Genomic DNA, 20,121 nt, shown 5'->3' with positions numbered 1-20,121 from the left:
GGAAGAAAGGGAAGTGGGATAAGCATATCAGAAATGGGTGAGTAAGTTGCTGGGATACACCTTTGAAATTCACTAAAAACCCGGACCTTCAACAAAGTGGCTGATGCATTATCTCGCCAATTTTCTCCGGAGTGTTCTACCTTAATCACTACTTGTGGGTTTAATTAGGAGGTTGTTCATGGGTATATTGCCAAGGATCCAGCACTACAAAAGCTGACTTCTCAATTACGGAATGGAGGAGAGGTTCCCAGATGGTTTACCTTAGAAAATGGAATTCTGAAATATAAGGGCAGAGTGGTTGTTCTAAGGAATTCTGAACTCATTACTCTTTTTCTCAGAGAATATCATGATTTACCTGTTGGTGGACATGCTGGAGATCTGAAGACTTATCAAAGGTTGGCAGGAGAATGGTATTGGGAAGGCATGAGAAAAGATATCACCGACTATGTCAAACGCTGTCATGTTTGTCAACAAAATAAGGCATCCACTCTCTCCCCTCTTGGATTGCTCCAACCCTTGCCCATTCCGGACAAAGTTTGGGAAGACATATCCATGGATTTTATAGAGGGATTGCCAAAATCCTTGGGGTGGGATTCAATCCTTTTTGTGGTTGATAGGCTGTCCAAGTATGGCCATTTTATAACCTTGAAACACCCATTTACTGCTCAAACCGTGGCTCAGAGTTTCTCAAAGGAGATAGTCCGTCTTCATGGCATTCCATCTTCTATTGTCTCTTACAGGGACAAAATTTTCTTGAGTGTGTTCTGGTCAGAATTATTCAAGCTTCAAGGCACGCAATTGAGAAGGAGCACTTCATATCATCCGAAATCTGATGGCCAGACTGAGGTTGTGAACAAAGGTGTGGAGTCTTACTTGTGTTGCTTTGTTAATGGCTAACCCAAGACTTGGGCCACCTGGCTGCCATGGGCAAAATACTGCTACAACACAGCCTATCATTCAGCTACTAAGTGCTCTCCATTTAAGGCAGTCTATGGGAGAGACTCACCTCACTTGTTGCGTTGTACACCTGGCAGCACTAATGTGTCTTCCTTGGAGGACCAACTGTTGGAGAGGGATGCTATCTTGGACGATCTCAAGTTCCATCTCACAAAAGCTCAGGTTTATATGAGGCAACATGAGAATAAAAGCAGAAAGGAAGGCTCATTTCAGGTTGGTGATTTGGCGTATGTGAAGCTCAGGCCTTATAGACAGCAGACATTGGCTAAAAGGAGGTATGAAAAACTTTCTCCACGCTACTATGGACCCTATCCTATGGTGCAAAGGATTGGGGAGGTGGCATACAAGCTAAAGCTTCCTGCCATAGCTCGGGTTCATCTAGTTGTTCATATTTCCCAGCTCAAGAAAGCCTTGAGAGTAAGGCAGCAGGCTTCTTCCTTACCAATTCAGCTTACTTCTGAATGGGTACTTGACACTGAGCCAGAAGCAATGCTTGGGGTGAGAACCACTCAAGCAGCAACTGAAGTTCTGATTCAATGGAAAGGGCTGCCATATTGGGAAGCTACTTGGGAGGATTTCACTGAGCTAGATTGCGGGTTCCCTCACTTCCACCTTGAGGACAAGGTGAATCTTTGGGAAGGGGGTATTGCAAGGAATCGGCCCAATATTCAACCCAGGCCTGCTATACGGTTCACTTATGCTTAGAAGATAACTAAATCAGCTTCAGCATCTAATTGATGAATAAGCTGGAACATTTTGTTAGAAAGTTTGTTAGCCTTGAGGGCAATTTTGTAATTCATCTCCTAGTTTGTTATTCCCTAAAGTCAGTCAGTTTGTTATGATTAATTGTATTAAATAGAGGTTTGCTTGAGGATGAGGGTATGAAAAATCATTATTGAGTAAACAAACTTGGAGAGATACTCTTCCTCTCGAATGAAGAGTGATTGTATTGCTTGATTACACTGATCATCAATACAAATATCAGTTACTTATCTATTTTCTGCATTAATCATCTTCCTCATTACTCTGTTCTGAGCTAATTCCTAGCACACTATTGCGGCTACTCTAAGTGACAGCTTTAAGTCCAATCTTCAAGTAATATACTACATTATATATGACGAACAGAAGATATACCAAAAAAAAAATGGAAGATAACAAACAGGAAGAGGAACAACAAAATAATTTTTGATGATGGAGAACTATATCCAGATCCAGATCTACAGAGGAAGATGATTGAAAAGTTAAACTTTCTCTCACACACACTCAATCCTCGATCTGATAAAAAATGTATAACGTCTTTAGTTGTTCAGGCAGACACCATTTTACAAGAACATATGGTTTAATAAATAATTTAGAACGAGATCTTTCCTTTTTTACTAAGGCAGATTATAGATCACTGAGAAGGGTGCCAGTGAATTAGCCTAGTTTTTAAGGTAACTAACAAACTTCAGAGGTACAAGACATTATTTCCCAAATCTATTCAAGTGTGATAGCTAAAAACCAATTGACATTATTAGAGTCGGTTTGGTTATATTTATGTTAATATTTTATTTATGTTAAGTTTACCTTGTTAGGAGTTTTAGGCTAATTAGGTTTCCTAATGTATTGTGCATATATATGTGATTAATATCAATGCAAAGGTTAAGCCGTTTTCTTCATATTTCCTGGAGTTTAACATGGTATCAAGCCTCTCTAATTATTAGAGATTTTTACTTCAATCTTGGTCAGTTCTAGATTTAATTCCGCATTTTTTTGTTTGTTTGAGGATTTAAGGCTTCAAATAATTTTTCAACAGATTACTTTTCTTGCAAATTGCATTTAATTTGTTCGAAATTAGGGCTCACAAACCCTAATTCTTTTGGTTCGATTTTTTTTCTAGTTTGGTTATATGCATCTTTGGGTGCTAGTTTTGTGTGTGGTGCTCCTAGAGGGTGCTGCTGTTTTTGTGTGGTGCGCATAGAGGATGTGTGCTGTGCAGTTTGGTGTGTGATGTGATGCTGCTGCGACAGTGGGGTGAGTTGTGGTGTAGGTGTGCTGCGACAGTGGGTGTGTGTAGTGCGCTGCTGTGGGTTGTGCTACGATAGTGGTGTGCTGCCCTTTGTGCTGCTGTTCTTTTGTTGTTGCGAGTCTTGGCGTGCGCTTGTGTGGTGCGTTGTATGCAACGTACTGCTGCTAGTGGTTTGTTGCGTGCTCCTTTATTATTTTTTGGTTGATCGTGTTTGTGTGTGTGATGGCAGGTTGCGATAATCAAACTCCTCCTCCTCCTCCTCCTCCTCCTCCTCCTCCTAAGTACGAGCCGTTCATTGATTATTACCTTCATCCGAGTGAAGGGTCTCAATTGGTTATTTGTCTTGTTTTGCTTACCGTCGAGAACTATGAAGAGTGGTCGAGGTCAATTGCAACAATCTTCGGTCCAAGAGCAAGCTCGGGTTTGTTGATGGTTCGATTGTTCAACCCGATCCCAAGCATCCAGATTACCGTCAGTGGGGTATTAATTCTATTGTTGTTTCTTGGATTTATAATACTCTTGATGTTAGTATTCGTTCTACTGTTATTATTCCTAATGATGCTAAAACTTTATGGGATGATTTGCGTGATCGTTACTCTCTTGGTAACGGTCCTCGTATTTTTTAGTTGAAACATGATATTGCTGATTGTAAGCAAAGGAGTCGTTCTGTTGCAATTTATTATGGTGAATTGAATAAATTGCAGAATTTGTTGTCTAGTTATGTCAAATTTCCTGCTTGTACTTGTTCCGCTGCGAAAGAATATGCTAAGTTGCATGAAAATGAGTTGTTGCATCAGTTTTGTCTTGGTTTGGAACTTAAGAAGTTTGGTTCTGTGGTGTCTACTTTGTTGATGAGTGATCCTTTGCCTTCTATGAATACTGCTTATGTTAAAGTTGTTGCTGAATAGCGTAAGAAAACTGTGTCTGAGGCACATGAGACCTCTTCTTCTTCTGCGACTGTTGGTTTTAATGCAACAGGTACGGCTTTCGGTCGAACTTCCGAACGGATAGAGTGTACATATTGTAAAAGGTCTGGTCATGATAAGGACCACTGTTATCAGCTTCATGGCTTCCCGGGTGAGGGGCGTGGAGGTCGTAGTGGTCGTGGTGGTCGAGGAGGTAGTGGTGGTCGGTCGTCCGGTAAGGGCAAGGGTGAGTTTGCTGGTGCTGTTGGTAGTTCTCGTGGTAATAATGAGCCGGTGTCTGATTCTGATCGTGGGAGTATTCCTACGATTTCTGATGCTCAATGGAAGGAACTCATGTCTGCTGTAAAGGGTGCCAAGTCTGGTTCTTAGTCAGATGGCAACAAACTTGGTACGTCTAACTCCATTGATTGGCTCATTGACACTGGAGCTTCAAATCATATGTCTGGTAATATTGATCTTTTCACTGATTTACATGACATCTCTTCGCCTGCTGGTTTACCCAATGGGAAGAGCACGACGGCAACAAAGGAAGGAAGAGTTATATTGTCTGATAATTTAACTCTTGAAAATGTTTTTATATGTTCCTGCTCTTAAATGCAACTTGTTATTTGTGTCTCAATTATTTAAAAAACAATGCTATTTTATTATGTTCACTGACAAGGTATGCATTATTCAGGACCGTAGTTTGAGGAACCTGATTGGAGCGGGGGTCCAATGTGATGGGGTCTATATTTTTCGTCCAGTTCATGCTCGGAATCTGCAGGCAAACAAAGTAGTTATTTCAGATGCAAGTTTGTTATGGCATAGGTGTCTCGGGCATCCGTCAATGCAAGTTGTAAGCTCTCTTCCGGGAGTTTCTAGTAGTCGTAGTACTCATAGTAGTAACTCAGTTTGTTCTTTTGATTGTTCTATTTGTTTTATGGGGAAGCGGCCCCGAAACTCTTTTCCATTAAGTATGAATAAAGCATCTGGAATTTTTTTATTTAGTTCATTGTGATATTTGGGGTCCGAACAAGATTGTTTCTAGTTGTAATGCTCGTTATTTTCTAACCATTGTTGATGATTTTTCTCGTGCTACTTGGGTGTTTTTAATGGTTGGTAAATATCAGGCTTCTCAGTTGGTTCATGAGTTCTGCGCTATGGCGAAGACTCAATTTGGCAAGAAAGTGAAGGTGGTTCGTAGTGATAATGGCCAAGAATTTCTGAGTTTGGGGTCATTCTTTGCTCATAAGGGCTTTCTACATCAAACATCGTGTGTTGATACGGCTCAACAGAATAGTAGAGTGGAGCGTAAACATCATCACATTTTAAATGTGGCCCGTGCTCTTCGATTTCATGCAAAGTTGCCGAAGTATTTTTGGGGTGAGTGTGTTTTGACTGCGATTCATCTTATTAATCGCACTCCTACTCCGGTTTTGAAAGGTAAAACCCCTCATGAGCTTTTATTCGGTCAGTTACCTTCATATGATAGTTTGCGGGTCTTTGGTTGTCTTGCTTATGCTGCGAATCGTCCTCGAGTTAAGGACAAGTTTGATTCTCAAAGTCGGCGGTGTATTTTTGTCGGTTATCCTCATGGAAGGAAAGATTGGCGTCTTTATGATCTAGAGACAAATGATTTTTTTGTGAGCCGGGATGTGCAATTTTTTGAAGATAAGTTCCCGTATTTAGAGTCTCTTCCGGATGACCGACTTTTGTTGTGGGAAAAGTATTTTGCAAATCCTCCGATTTAGGAAGATGATGAAGGCAATGACCCGGTTTTAAATGGAGTGCACACGAGGGGAGCTACGGATGAAGCTACCCCGCAGCCCCCCCCCCCCGCGCCACTGTCCTGCGGGTGGTGCTACGCAGCAGCAGCCCTACGCGTCACAGCAGGCTGCTGCCCAACTGGTTGTAGCCCCGGTGAGCTCCGGTTAGCTTGCTGGCGAAGCAACCGGCGATGGTTTTCGCGCCGGTAATGCATCCGGTGATTATTCTCACACCGGAGTGGTTCTTGAGCAAGATTTGGACGGTGAAAATATTTTTATTTCGCCGAATTATTTGAGGGGGAGTTCGTCGAAAAATTTGGGTCGTAGTCATCGTGAGAGACGCCTTCTTTCGTGGCATCATAATTATGTTTCTCACACTATCATCACTGAAAATATAGACCCCTCTACATCAATTGTCGCCCCTTCTCAATCACATTCCTCAGGTAAAACTTTCCCTATAGCTTGTCATGTTGAATATAATCATTTTTTTATGGGACACGGGTGTTTTTTGGCTACGATTATTAAGGGAAAGGAACCGTCTTCATTCACAAAGGCGGTTAAAGATGTCGGATGGCGTAAGGCAATGCAAGATGAAATTGATGCTCTAGAACGCAATGGCACATGGACCATTGAGGATCTTCCTCCCGGCAAGCGAGCGATTGGTAGTGGTTGGGTGTATAAAATCAAGTACACCGACAAATCAAAGGTGGAACGTCTCGAGGCTCGTCTGGTCATTCATGGCAACCGTCAAGTTGAAGGTGTTGATTATAATGAGACGTTCGCCCCTGTTGCAAAGATGGATACGGTACATATTTTTTTAGCTGTTGTTGTGTCGTTGAATTGGGAGTTATATCAGATGGATGTTCATAATGTATTTCTTCATGGTGATTTGGATGAAAAAGTGTATATGCAGTTTCCTCCAGGGTACGGTACTCCGACACCTGGCAAATTTTGCAGGTTGCGGAAGTCTTTATATGGCCTTAAACAGGCCCCGAGACAGTGGTTTTCGAAGTTGTCTAGTATTCTGCGAGGTTTTGGATTCAAAAACTCATATGCTGATTACTATCTATTTAGCTATGTCCAAGGCAGTGTATCTTTGCATGTTCTTGTCTAAGTCGATGATTTGATCATTGCAGGTTCTTCTCATGATGCTATTTTTCGATTTAAGGCATATCTGTGCAAATGCTTCTATATGAAGGATTTGGGTTTGCTTAAGTATTTCTTAGGCATTGAGGTTGCTCGGAGTCCGGAGGGCATCTTTCTTTCTCAACGAAAGTATGCCTTGGATATTTTGACTAAGGCAGGTATGTTGGGTTGTAAACCTATTGACACTCCGATGGAGCAGAATCATCGTCTTGCACATGCTTATGGTGAGCCGTTTGCTCAACCGGAACAATATTGTCGTTTGGTTAGTCGTTTGGTGTATTTGTCGGTCACTCGACCAAAGTTGAGTTACTCAGTGCATGTTTTGGCACATTTTTTTTAGTGTTCCACAGGTTTCTCATTGGGATGCGGCAATTCGTGTCTTGCGCTACCTTAAGGGTAGTCCGGGACAAAGTATTTTATTGCGACCTATGAAAGATTTACGCTTGATGGCGTTTTGCGACAGTGATTGGGCGGCGTGCCCATTGACTCGGCGTTCCTTGACAGGCTATTTTGTGTTCTTAGGTCGATCCCCTATTTCTTGGAAGACTAAGAAACAGCCTACTGTTTCCACGTCCTCGGCAGAAGCCAAATATCGGTCTATAGCTTTCACTACTCGTGAGTTGAAGTGGTTGAAGCAGTTGTTGTTTGTTCTCGGTGTTATCATTCTAAGCCTATGCAATTGTTTTGTGATAGTCAGTGAGCCCTGCATATTGCTAAGAATCCAGTATTTCATGAGCGTACGAAGCATATTAAGATAAACTGTCATTTTGTGCGTGATGAGTTGATAAACAGTAATATCTCTACCTCCTATGTTTCGACAGGTCATTAGTTGGCAGATATTTTAACCAAGGCTCTTGGACGACAGCAGTTTGGTTTTCTATTACGCAAGTTGAGCATACGTGATTTGCATGCTCCAACTTGAGGGGGAGTATTAGAGTCGGTTTGGTTATATTTATGTTAATATTGTATTTATGTTAAGTTTATCTTGTTAGGAATTTTAGGCTAATTAGATTTCCTAATGTATTGTGTATATATATGTGATTAATATCAATGCAAGGGTTAAGCCGTTTTCTCCATATTTCCTTGAGTTTAACAGACATAGATAAGAATGATACACCTTTCAAGCAGGAAGCAGGGAGCCTAACTTGTTATACTATATGTATATATGTACTATTTCTACATTGTCCTAGCATCTAAATATCAGGGATTAAGCTTATTTATATACTCTCTTGAGATGTAAGAATGATTTCCAGAAGAAGCACAAAAGTTGAGAGAATTTTTTAGCATGATGAGCTGAGATTTTAGAGGTGATTATTGAAGGTTAGGAAAATCAGTGTGCAAAAATTATCAGTTCTCTCATTTCTTTCGACCTCTAGGAGAGATAAGAAGCTATATCTAAATGCTCGAAATCACCCTGGATGCTCTATTCCCCTTCCTCCCAAGTCCAGTGATCCCAACTGATAATCATCCTTACTAAGAAAAATCAAAACAGGCTATATACGGGTTGCATGCTTAAATTCTATAATACTGAGCATGCTGATATAAAAAAGTGTTTACCGGATCTTGCTTCTTCTTTTGTCAGTTGTAAGAAGTGCCTACCACATAGCCTGGTTACATTGCTGCACATGCCTACCTGCAACATTCATAACTCAGAAACTTTTAGCTGTTAGCAAAGATATATCTAGCAGGAAATACAGTCATTAGCAGATATCTAATGGAGAGCCAGCAAATGTGTATCAGCAAACAGATGGGGATAAATACCCACATCCATTATGTAAAATGAAATAAGATTAAAGAAAGAAACTTGGAGAAATTGAAGCTAAAATCAATCAAACAAATTTATAGATTAAATGATAGAATCACTCGTTCAATCAATTATGTACTAATCTAAACCTAAAAACTCTATAGGGCTGCACTCGCATTAAGCTAGCAAGTGCAACCTATGAATTAGTCCTAGGAATATTATCTTTTGACTCGAAACCTTGATTCTCAGGGTGGCCAGAAGAAGAATCATCATCCAGCCAATTTTCAATTCCTGTACCTCCTGCCTGAAGAGAACCTAAATCAAAAACATCTGAAAACTCGCCTGGACAAGAAGTTGCAACATCCGGAATATCATAACTGGCAACGTTGCCCCAAAATGCAGGAGTAGAACTTGAGACATCTGTGCTGAGATCAAACCCCATACTCCAGACTTCCTCCTGCTTTATATTTCCAATTGCAGGAGAGGAGAATTCAGGAAACGTTTTCTGTCGGACCAATTCCTCAGGAAATGAAACAAAATAGTCACCTGCAGCTTCTGATTGAGGAGCAGCTACCTGATTTCCCTTTGAAAAGGGATCTCCTATCCCAGAACTCGAAAGGGGAGCTCCAACTGAGCTAGGGATTTCCATAAATTCCTGTGCTGTCGCAGATTCATCCAAAGGAACAGCTTCACATTGAAAAGGCACACTCAGTGCTCCACTACTTGACATTCCCATCACATCTTGCAAGAGATAATCTTGGGCACTTGTCATTGGAATATCAGAAGACGGAAACACCCTCAATTCTTCAAACTCGGGTTTGTATTTGACAATTTGTCCCTCCAGAGAAGTACCAGAACTACCTGCTTCTTGATGTGCTTGCTTCAGAAAATTCCTTCTTGTTCTTGGAGAAACAATTGTCCTTTGTTCTTTCATTTGCTTCAAACGGTCTACAAATACCGGGTTTTGAAGCACTTTAGCTAAGAATGAAACCATTTGTTTCTGTCTCTGCTCCGAAGCCTGAATCTTACCCTTCACCCTTTCTACATGCTCTGCAGTTCCGTGCTGCTGTTCCTGCAGCTCAACAACCTCTTGCATTAATGCACTCTTCTCTTTCTTTAGTTTCTCAATCTCACTTCCAATTCCAGACTCAGAAGATGATGACCCTCCATAGGAGGTAAGCTGCTGAGATTGAGTGGATTTTCGCCTGTGAATATTCTTCAACAAATGCCTGCTTCCACGCAAAAACCCCTCATTCGCAAACTCCCACTTATCAGGATCAACCTTACGAAAACCCTGAAGTAACCAAAAATGTCCAGAATTAATGCTAAATCATGAGAAATATTACAACTAGTCCAAATACAAACATCAACTCATGACAAGGTGCAGACACACTCGATATTTCAGTCATTCACTGCATCAAAACGACAGGCACACTCGATAATTCAGTCATACACTGCATCAGTACACTGAAACACTTGGAATCTCAGTTATAAATTGCATTAATACAACTTCACTCGAAATTTCAGTCATACAGTTACTTAATACAACAGTACAAAAGAACTTCGAATAAAAGAAACAAGTAGAGCATAACCTGATTCAGTGATTAGCAACAGCAAGCTGAAATTTCACAATAACCTGACATTCTACTGTTACAAAAAAGAAGCCAAGCAACCAGTGTAACACTAACAATATTAAACATACTATTCTATTATGCATAAAGATGAATTGAAGTAATGTAGCAGTAATAACTACTAAAATTCATTAAAACCCGGATTCTACCTTGTAATATGGTGAAACTCCGTTACTCGAGCAAACAATCAAACCAGTAAATTCATTGTTATATCTGGAAATGCGAAGAACAGCACGATCAAGATTCAAGTATGTATGATCCATTCCCAGTCATCGCAGAAGCATTTCCTCTTCATTACACATATAGATAGACCGACAAAATATACAACCAAGAACACAATTCACTACAAATAAAAAACATTAATACATTTATCTCAAAATATGTACAACTCTACAACAACCAACCCCACAACATTACAGCAAAATCAATCCCTTTTACAACCAAAGTTACAACTTTTCCAAATTTGATACAAAATGATGATACATAATAATTGAACATAATTGAAATAATAAAAAATAAAAATAAAATAAAAATAAAATAAAAAAGCAGCAGAATAAATAGAAAATATAGGGGGAAATACCCACATAAGTATTGAGCTGACGAACAAAACTGGAAAAGTTATTGTGCTTGAAATTCCAAGGAAGAACAAGTCTAGCAAAATCCACAGGATCCCAAATCACAAAGCTTTCGCCTCGCGAACCCCAAGATATAATCATGTCCAAGTTGGGATCTTCAACAAGATCATAAGTCTTGGATAAAAATGGTGGAATTGGAGTACCCTGTAAACACTCTAATGGCTGCGGTTTCTGCTCAGTTTCCGACTCCACAGAAAAAACAGCAGGAAGCGAAGGAAGAGTAGGAGGAGGTGGAGAATAAAAACCCTGAAAATTCATATTGATATTGGATGATGTCATAGATTCAAACCCAGTTGAGTAAAATGGTTCATTAAAAACAGAGGATGGGTCGAAAGACGAAGTCGAAGTCGAAGTCGACCCAGATGGAATTGGAGCAGAAGATGAAGTGGGTATTTCTGGGAAAAACATTTTATCATCAGAATCCATAAATTGAGGAGCCGGAAAACGAAAACTATAAAGAAAAAAAAAACAGAGTAGAGTAAATGGGAAAAAAAATGGAGGAGAGAATTTATAGATAAACATGGAGACTTGCCAACTAAGTAAAGAGGGGAAAAATATCTGAGCAAAGTAAGGCGGTGTAAATGTATGAAGGGGTCACCGACCTTAATTTTTAGTGGGAATGTTCCTGGATATAAATGGGATACTGTACTCTGTTTTCTGGGTTTACTGGGAATTTTTCTGGGTTTTAGATGAAAGTGAGAGGTTTTTTTTTTTTTTTTTTTTTTTTTTTTTTTTTTTTTTTTTGCAAATTGGCAAATTGGGTGAAAATGTCATGATAGATATTTTTGGTGGGGTCGATGGTTTATGAGGAAGGGTGAGATGGAGGAGCCAATGGTGGAGTTCCACGAGTGATGATGTTGGGAGCCAATCGTGTTCATCCATTAAACAAGTGAGTGTAACTTTGATGTTTTTTTTTTTTTAATTTGACGATCAAATTTGATGGGTTGAAGGGAGGACAAAAGAAAAAACGCGACTCGTCTTAAACCGACATATTAGTATTACTGTATCAGTAAAACAGTGCTCACTGTACACTACACGTTTTCGTCTTAATACTAAACTAGCTTTTTGGTCCGTGTAATGCATAGGTTGTTTAGTGGTGTACAATATAAATTTTTATTTTATAATATGCTTTACTTGATAAATGAAAAGTAATTGTAAAAGTGATTAAGTTGGGGGAAGGTGAATCAAATAACATTCAATTCATACATATATAGAATTAAAGCTAGTTTTTTTTTTTTTTTAAATATGAGAAAGGGAGTGATTTTCCAAAGTAATGTAATAATATAAACTAATTCCTTATATACATTGGTTTAAAAACTATATCCCACAATATTGTCCACGTAAGCTCAGTTTCAAGGTTCGGTATTGCAAGTATAAAACCGCTAACATTGTTGGCGGTTTTAACTAATATAGAACCTCTAATGATATTAGAGGTTATAGAAGTTCTATGCATAGAACCTCTATTGGTATTAGTGGTTCTTTACGTAAAACCTCTAATACCATTAACACTTTAGCAGTTCTATATAAAGAGTCGCTAGTGAAGCTAAAGAAGAGGTTCTATGCATAGAACCTCTAATGGTATTAGCGGTTCTATACGTAGAACCTCTAATGGTATTATCGGTTCTATATATAGAACCTCTAATGGTATTAGCAGTTCTTTACTGCCAAGTTCCAAACTTAGGAACCGATCCTACGTGAACGGTATTGTGGGAAATAGTTTTTAAATCGACTTATATAGAGAATTAATTTGTATTTTAACATTATTTAAGGAAATCACTGTGAGAAAGGGGATTTAATTAATGAAAAGGTGAAGAGACATGTGGCATTGGTGGAAAATAAAGTTTGTATGTGGCGTGAAGGGTATGATGATTTGTGTATTTAAATACTAAATATAGATAGTATTAAATATTAGGGAAAAAAACAAGTGTGGATCTGATTCATGATTATATTATTGCCGACCTGAGGTTAATACGCACGCAATTGATATTATATTGAATATAGTGACCCTAATTTTAATATAGTAACCTTTATTAAAACTTGTGTGGCCTTTAATATTATTGTGAATCTGATATACGACTTTATGTTGAACATAATGTCTCTATTAACATAGTGACCTTTATTATTCATATTGACACGTATATAAAAATATTCATTAAAAAAACTAACCTCTTATTGCCTTTATAATACCACAATGACTTTTATTTCAACATAATAACCTTTATTTTAATATAGTATTTGTTTTTTATAAGTAATAAAGCAACCATAGTGTCCAATTGTCTATAATGTTAGCGGTCCACAATAAATTAGAGTGAACCAGTTCTATTTAAGTGTGTGTGTGTATGTATTATATATATATATATATATATATATATATATATATATATATATATATATATATATATATATATATATATATATATATATATATATATATATATATATATATATATATATATATATATTTATATATATATATATATATTCGGACAGGTTAATTGGTTCGTTCAACAGTAGTCGCCCTCGAATCTCTAACTAACGCCCGCAAAATAACTTAAAATAACGTACGTAGCCTTATTATATAAATATTTAATCTTACCTCAACTTAACACTTTTACCCTAAACAAAAAATTTAACCATTCTTTCTAGTGTTCACCGGCCACCAACGATCATGGTCAACCACCAACCACCAACCACCGTAATTTTCAAAATTAAACAAATTATTTAAATTTAGCAAAATAAAATTCCTTGGATCTCATGGAAAATAAAAAATTCACAAAAATCTCACATTGGATCAGCCTTTTCTTTCTTTTTTAACTACAAAAATGACATCTAAATGATGAGAAGAGAAGTGCTGAAATGGACGGAGAGCTCAAACAACATAATGTAACTGAAATTCCATGAATGAAGTATATGTCTCTGCTAATTATGTATACAAGCTAAGCTACACACGAATATTTTCGTGTGTGTGAATATATCAGGCTCGATTCTTTGTTTTTTCTTTTCAATGAAGGTTTTTTTTTTCTTTTCTTTTCAGATGGTAGTTTTTTTAGGTGGTAGTTTTTTTGTTTAGATAGTTTTTTTTTTTCTTTTTTTTAAGAATTGTAGTTTTTTTTAAAAAAAAAATAATTGAGAAGGGTATTTTAGGAAAGTGAAATTTATCACCCAAAACCCCCTTTCACTTTATATATAGGATAAGACCTCCACCATTTATTTTTAACAAAGGTAACAAGCTCCAAGATTTTCAATATTTCTGGCAACAAAGCTCCCACAATACGTCAATACCTCAAAGCTTGTCTTATGAATAAAACAAGTGTGTTTCAACGATTTACAATCCATCTATTTCAAAGAACCTAGGCTAAAACGCCTAGATCTTTCGAATAACTTGGTTATTCGAAAGATCTAGCCTTTTCAACCTAGATTCTTTGAAATAGTTGGGCGTTTCAGCCCGATTCCAGAAAATAAAAAAAAAAAACTATCGATCTCCGGCGACCGCCTTCCTCGTCATTTCCGCGAAAATTAGGTGGATTAAGTAGTTTGGTTGTAAAAGGAGGTGGTGGTGGATGGTAAGAGGAGGTGGTGATGGGTGGTAAAAGGAGGAGGAGGTGGTGGTGATGGTGGTTTAGAGAGAGAAATGTTTTTAAGAGAGAGAAGAGGGAATGAGGGTTAGGGTAAATTATGTTTGTGGGGTAAATTTCTGTTTACATATGAGGGTAAAGTAGTAAAATACATTTTATTTTGCAGGCGTTACTTATAGATTCGAGGGCGATGTTTAACAACTCCTTGTTTTTAAAAAAAAAAATTAAATTCCACACTCCAGACTCCGTATTAATTTTTTTAAATTGCAACAAAACAAAAATATTAATTTCATTAACGAAAAACAACATTTTATGAAATTATTCTCCACAAAAAATAATTTTCAAGAAAAATATAATTATAAAAATAGTTTTCCTTTATTTGTTTCCTTACAAGAAAAATAATATAGAAAGAAAAAAATGAAAGTGGAAGAGAGAAAATGATGAGAAAGGAGGTAAGGGATGTAAGGCGTATAGAGAAAAATGTGATCGACATACTTTGCCTTTATATATATATATATATATATATATATATATATATATATATATATATATATATGTATATATTGTAGGCGTCGTTTGAAGTGCGCCTACGTAAGCATGTTGTGAATATGCTTGGCACTTTTAGGAAGTGAGAATTGACATATACGATTAGGGACGAATAAAGTAGGGAGCCACCACTAAGTTTTTAAGGAACTTGTAAACCGTTCACGGATCATTTAAGGCAACCACGATTAAGGGACAACGAAAGACAACAACGATTGACCCGTGAAGGTTACACCCCATTCATAATCCATGAGATTACTAACTCCATATCGTTCGGAACCACGAAAGGAGGATCGGGGATGATGGTGCAAAGTGAGTCATGGAGTCACATTCACCCGTATTGGCCTCTACTCGATTCTTATAGTGAAAAGTGATTCATGCGATCTCAAAGGCATACAAACAAAGATTCAATTCGCTCTAAACTATTATTTATGCTAAATTGGTTGAATATTAATGCAACATATAATTCTAAAATATTGTGATCACTTCGATTAAATAACAAGATTAAAAAGAAATCTAAACCGATCGTCCAAATTATCTTATTAGGCGTGATTTTCAATTACATATTCCCTTGAAACATGCAATAATCAACAAATATAGTAAAAATCAACAATAATATTGGAAGCAATTCAACAATAAATTGTTAGTCAAATCAAAACATAACAAACCAAATCATGATATTAGCAATATTAAAATAAAATAAGTAATTAAATTAATTAATACTCACATTTCGCGCGCTCCTTTAAATTGCTACATCATGAATAAACTGTTAGTAACTTCAATAAATAATAAATCAAATTAAAACAATTAAATTAAATAAAAAATAGAGTTGATTTGGTCCAAACGCTCAGTTAATTATACCTTTCACGTCTTGGTTTAAGTATAGAATTTCGGGTATCGTATGGACTCCTTGGAGTGCTTAGGGGAATTATTATGGAAGAATAGGGAGGCTAGTGTTTAGGCTAAAAAGGGAGAAGAGAATGATTTTTGGTATAGAAGAGAGAGAATGATTTTTTGGTGCCCCGAAACTGAGGAAATCATGTTTGTATTTATAGAGGAGACGAGCAGAGGGATGCACGGAACCCTAGAAAAAGATAAGAGCTGCTAAAAAAAACCCTAATTGGGCACCGTGACATGGTGTTGGGCCTCGTGACACGGTACGGAGCACCGTGTCACGACATTGTCCACCCTGGCGCGGCACAGAGCGTCGTGTCGCGGTGCACAATTCGGCCAAAAAACGTGCAGATTCATAAAGCGCGTAAAGAAAACACGGAGAAGACACGTGAAAAAATCGTGTTACGGTATGTGTACCATGACATGGCACTGGTCCACTATGGCACGGTATAGCACACCGTGTCGCGATGTACAGTTTGCCTAAAAATGCGTCCAGGTTCATAAGCGCGTCTGAAAAAATGCGGAATAGACACGGGAAAGCATCGTGTCACGGTATGTACCGTGACACGGTGTAGAATACTGTATCACTGTACCATACACCGTGACACATCAGCATTGCCGCGACGCGGCAGTTTAGTTGTTGCGCGGTAATTCCAGTTTTTTACGCGTTTTTAAAACTATGATAACTTTTAATCCATAACTCGAAATAAGGCATATAATATATAATTGGAAATCTTATCAAGTCTACTTTCCAACCCAAATAGAATCAGATCAAAATCATTTGTATATTTTAAGATATGGCCGTTTTAGTGAAAGGGTATCGGTTTTGGATCGAGTTTAGTATTTTGCTCATATCTTCTTCGTTTTAAATCGGAATTGGGCTTATGATATATCGTTGGAAAGCTTATTTCAAGGCCTATCCAACCAAATAATAATTGGATCAAAAATTATAGGGCCACAAAATCAGTTTCTCTCGGTTTTGTGATATGGACACGAAAAGTGAAAAGTAAGTTATGGTTTAGGGAAATGAGCTAGGAATTGGATTGGTTTATGAAATGTATTGGGAATGTATATGGATTTAAGCACTCCAAAGGTTTAATACTCAACCCGACCAATAATGGCGGTGAAAGGTTGCTCATCATCGAGTTTGGTTTTGGGGAGACATTTTTAGGTGTCTACACACACACACACACACACACACACACACACACACACACACACACACACACACACACATATATATATATATATATATATAGGGTTGGGTTCCAATGAGAAGTTTTTTTAAAATGAGAAGATGAGAAGGATGAAATGTGCATAAGTTTTTCACTAAATGTGCATATTATTTTCACTATATGTGCATGATTGATTTTGTACTAAATTTTATTTTTGAGTTTTCTGAAAAAAAAAAAAAAAAAAAAAACAAACAAACAAAATTATGCACATTATTTTCACAATATATGCACATAAAATTTGAGTCAAATTTTTTTATGCACATTTAGTTCAAAAAAAAACATGCATATTTAGTAAAAAAATTATGCACATAAAATCCTTCTCATTTTTCTCTTTTAAAGACCTTTTCATTTGACCCCAAATCTATTTTATATACTTCCTCTGTTCTTTTTTTATTGCACCATAAGGGGTTTCACGCTTGCCAATGCATTACTTTGGCTATTAATATCTTTAATTATACTTTTGTAAAAATAAAAAATTGATATTTGAAAAGTAGATTTCGAGATGAATCTAACTAGATCCCACATGACTATGTTTTTCCTAATGGATAAATCACAAAAGATGGTCAAAAAAGATTAAGTGAATAGTGTAAAAGTCCTTATGGTGCAATAAAAGAAAAACAGAGGAATTATATATATATATATAAATGGGATCATATGAGAACGCATCCCTTATGTGAGAACCTTCTGTTATATGAGAATAGATCTAAGTCGTTGATTAGATTCAATCCAACAGCCAAAAACGCATTTTAGTAAGGGCAAAATTGTAATTTCATGCACTTATATACCCCTTTTCTTCTTCCTCTTTCATTGGCTTGTTTCTCTCTCTAACAGAACGTTCTCTCTCTAAATGCACTCTACATCTTCAAATTCTACTTGAATTTCTTCAAATTTCCACTTGAATCTTGAATATTGTTAGATAATTGTTGTCTTTATTACCTAGTTCTGATTTTTGGCTTCAATATTCAATTATTGTTAGTGCATTATTATTCAATTCGATTTTCACTTGAAAAGCCTAGAAATCATGAATCGCTAAATGGATTTAACAAAAGATACTAATGATGAAGAATCGAAATCTCCTGTTCTTACCTATGAAAGAAAAAAAAAATTAAAAAAAATAACTAATTTTTTGTTATATACGAATTAGTTGGATGTAATTTTGCATTTTTTTCAAAAATTTTGTGTTGTCAAATTTTTTTTTTTTATTTTTTCAAGAATTTTATGTTCTTATATGTTTCCGTTTAATTGCTCAATTAAGGTTATATATTCGTTTATTTGCTTCAATTATGTTTAATTTAATAGTAATTGATAATGTGAAGTTTGATTAGATTGATTTTGTACCCAGTTACATATGCAAGAGTTTTGTTTAATGTCTTTTAACACTTAAACCCAATTCTTATAATTGCCATCTAAGTGTTTGATAAAATGCCTGAACTATTTGAGCAGTGGATTTTGAAATTGGGTGTTGAAAATGGGAGATCCCAAGACTCCGTTGTCCAAGATCCTATCAACCACATCATCATGTACTTGTGAGTAGTAGTGATAAAACATATACCATGAGAGGAATCTCTAAATATGCAATTGAGGACATATGTCAGTGTATGCAAAGTGTAAGCTTTAACTACTTGTGATTGTTCCTGTTATATCTGTGGTCATTGTTTTACATTAGTTATGTGGGATTTGTATGCTGGAAGTAATTTACTTTGAATTTCATAGTTTGTTGTGAATTTTAAAATGACTGTAATTGGTGATAATGTTATATTACAGCAGACCTAGTAGTCCATGTTACTGTAATCTGGTTTTGAAGGCTAGTTTTGATACTTTATACTATCCTTGCAGCATCTTGAAAGAAAATTTTCTATGAAAATGTCTGCTTTGGAGATCTACAATGAGACTGTAGTTGATCTTTTGAATCGTAGTTCTGGTACACTTCAACTTTTGGATGATCCTGAGTTAATTGTTGCCATATTCTCCGTATTTGAAGCATTATTGAATAAGAGTTTGGTTGGATTACTATTATACTGCGCGTAGCTGTTTGACCTGCTAGGACAGCCAGATAACTAATTGTGGCTAACAGTTGAATTTGGAACCAATTGAATGACATACAAAAGATGAAATCTTGTGTTTAATTCAGGTTCATTGAAAGTTTTGAGTAGCCTAGACTTCCAGATATCTATTTGAGATGGGTACTTATTGGTCCTCATCTAAGGATATATATACTTTTGAGAGTGTGGTCCATTGTCCATAAGAAGTGGATGGGAGCATTTTCCTGTATAGGAAGTTTAAATTCAAATGCAACATTATTTGTTTTGGCTTTGGATTCTCTCCACCTCTCTTCATCACACGAGTCCCTTTGTTTATCTCTCTATATCTCTTCTCATCACATAGGTTCCTTAATATGTGTGGCTCTCTCTATGTTTCAATTATAAAAGAATAGAAGAATTTACATTCAAGGACATTAAGGTACAAGACACTGCACATGCAAATTGCAACCAAGATCCACTTGCAGATTTAGTGAAATATTGTGAATTGTTGAGGCATATAGATGAATAAGATGATGAAAATGTAAGACATTGATTGGGTTTTATTGCCCAAGACTTGCACATTTTAGCTGCACTATACTTTGCTTCTCTTGCAGTAGTTGGATCTTTTTTTGGGGTTGGTAATGTAGTTGCACAAGCATGTTTGTGAAGGTTTCAATTAATTGTTACTAAGGTTTACTCAGAAACAACTTAAGGAATATTAATGGATAATGTGTCGCAACCACTAGACATGGCAACATTTGTTTTTTGGGTAGGAATAAAAAGGTTGCTTTGTTGGTGGAGTTTTAAGTATTTGAATATTTTAAAGTGATGGCACTTATACGTTTTTTTGCATCTTCCATCTCATATGGTTGACTTGAAGAGACCTTTATCGTAACCTCTTCTCAGTTAGCTGTGGTATTTTTATACATATATCAGTTTCTTAATTTTATTTATTTTCTGATATCATATGTGTTATTACCTTTTGCCTCTCAATCTTCTGTGCCATGCCTTACATCCATGTGCGGTGATTGGAATTTCTGTAGTAGATCATTGTGCTGAAT

At 36.7% G+C, this 20,121-nt stretch overlaps 1 protein-coding gene across 1 annotated transcript; it reads right to left on the bottom strand.

Annotated features, from left to right (window-relative positions):
• Positions 1-8,602: 8,602 nt before the first annotated feature.
• Positions 8,603-11,440, bottom strand: LOC145572495 (heat stress transcription factor A-3-like). Its single transcript, XM_081631468.1, has 2 exons — positions 10,742-11,440; positions 8,603-9,820 (listed from the first exon to the last, which is right to left on the bottom strand). Exons 1-2 carry the CDS (start codon positions 11,312-11,314, stop codon positions 8,723-8,725), a joined length of 1,671 nt encoding a protein of 556 aa, XP_081487594.1. The 5' UTR covers positions 11,315-11,440; the 3' UTR covers positions 8,603-8,722.
• Positions 11,441-20,121: the final 8,681 nt, after the last annotated feature.

This window comes from Chenopodium album, chromosome 12, assembly GCF_948465745.1.
Source record: "Chenopodium album chromosome 12, dcCheAlbu1.1, whole genome shotgun sequence".
Classification (NCBI taxonomy): domain Eukaryota; kingdom Viridiplantae; phylum Streptophyta; class Magnoliopsida; order Caryophyllales; family Amaranthaceae; genus Chenopodium; species Chenopodium album.
Note: the sequence above shows the minus strand (reverse complement) of the source record. Positions and strands in the feature narration are given on the sequence as shown.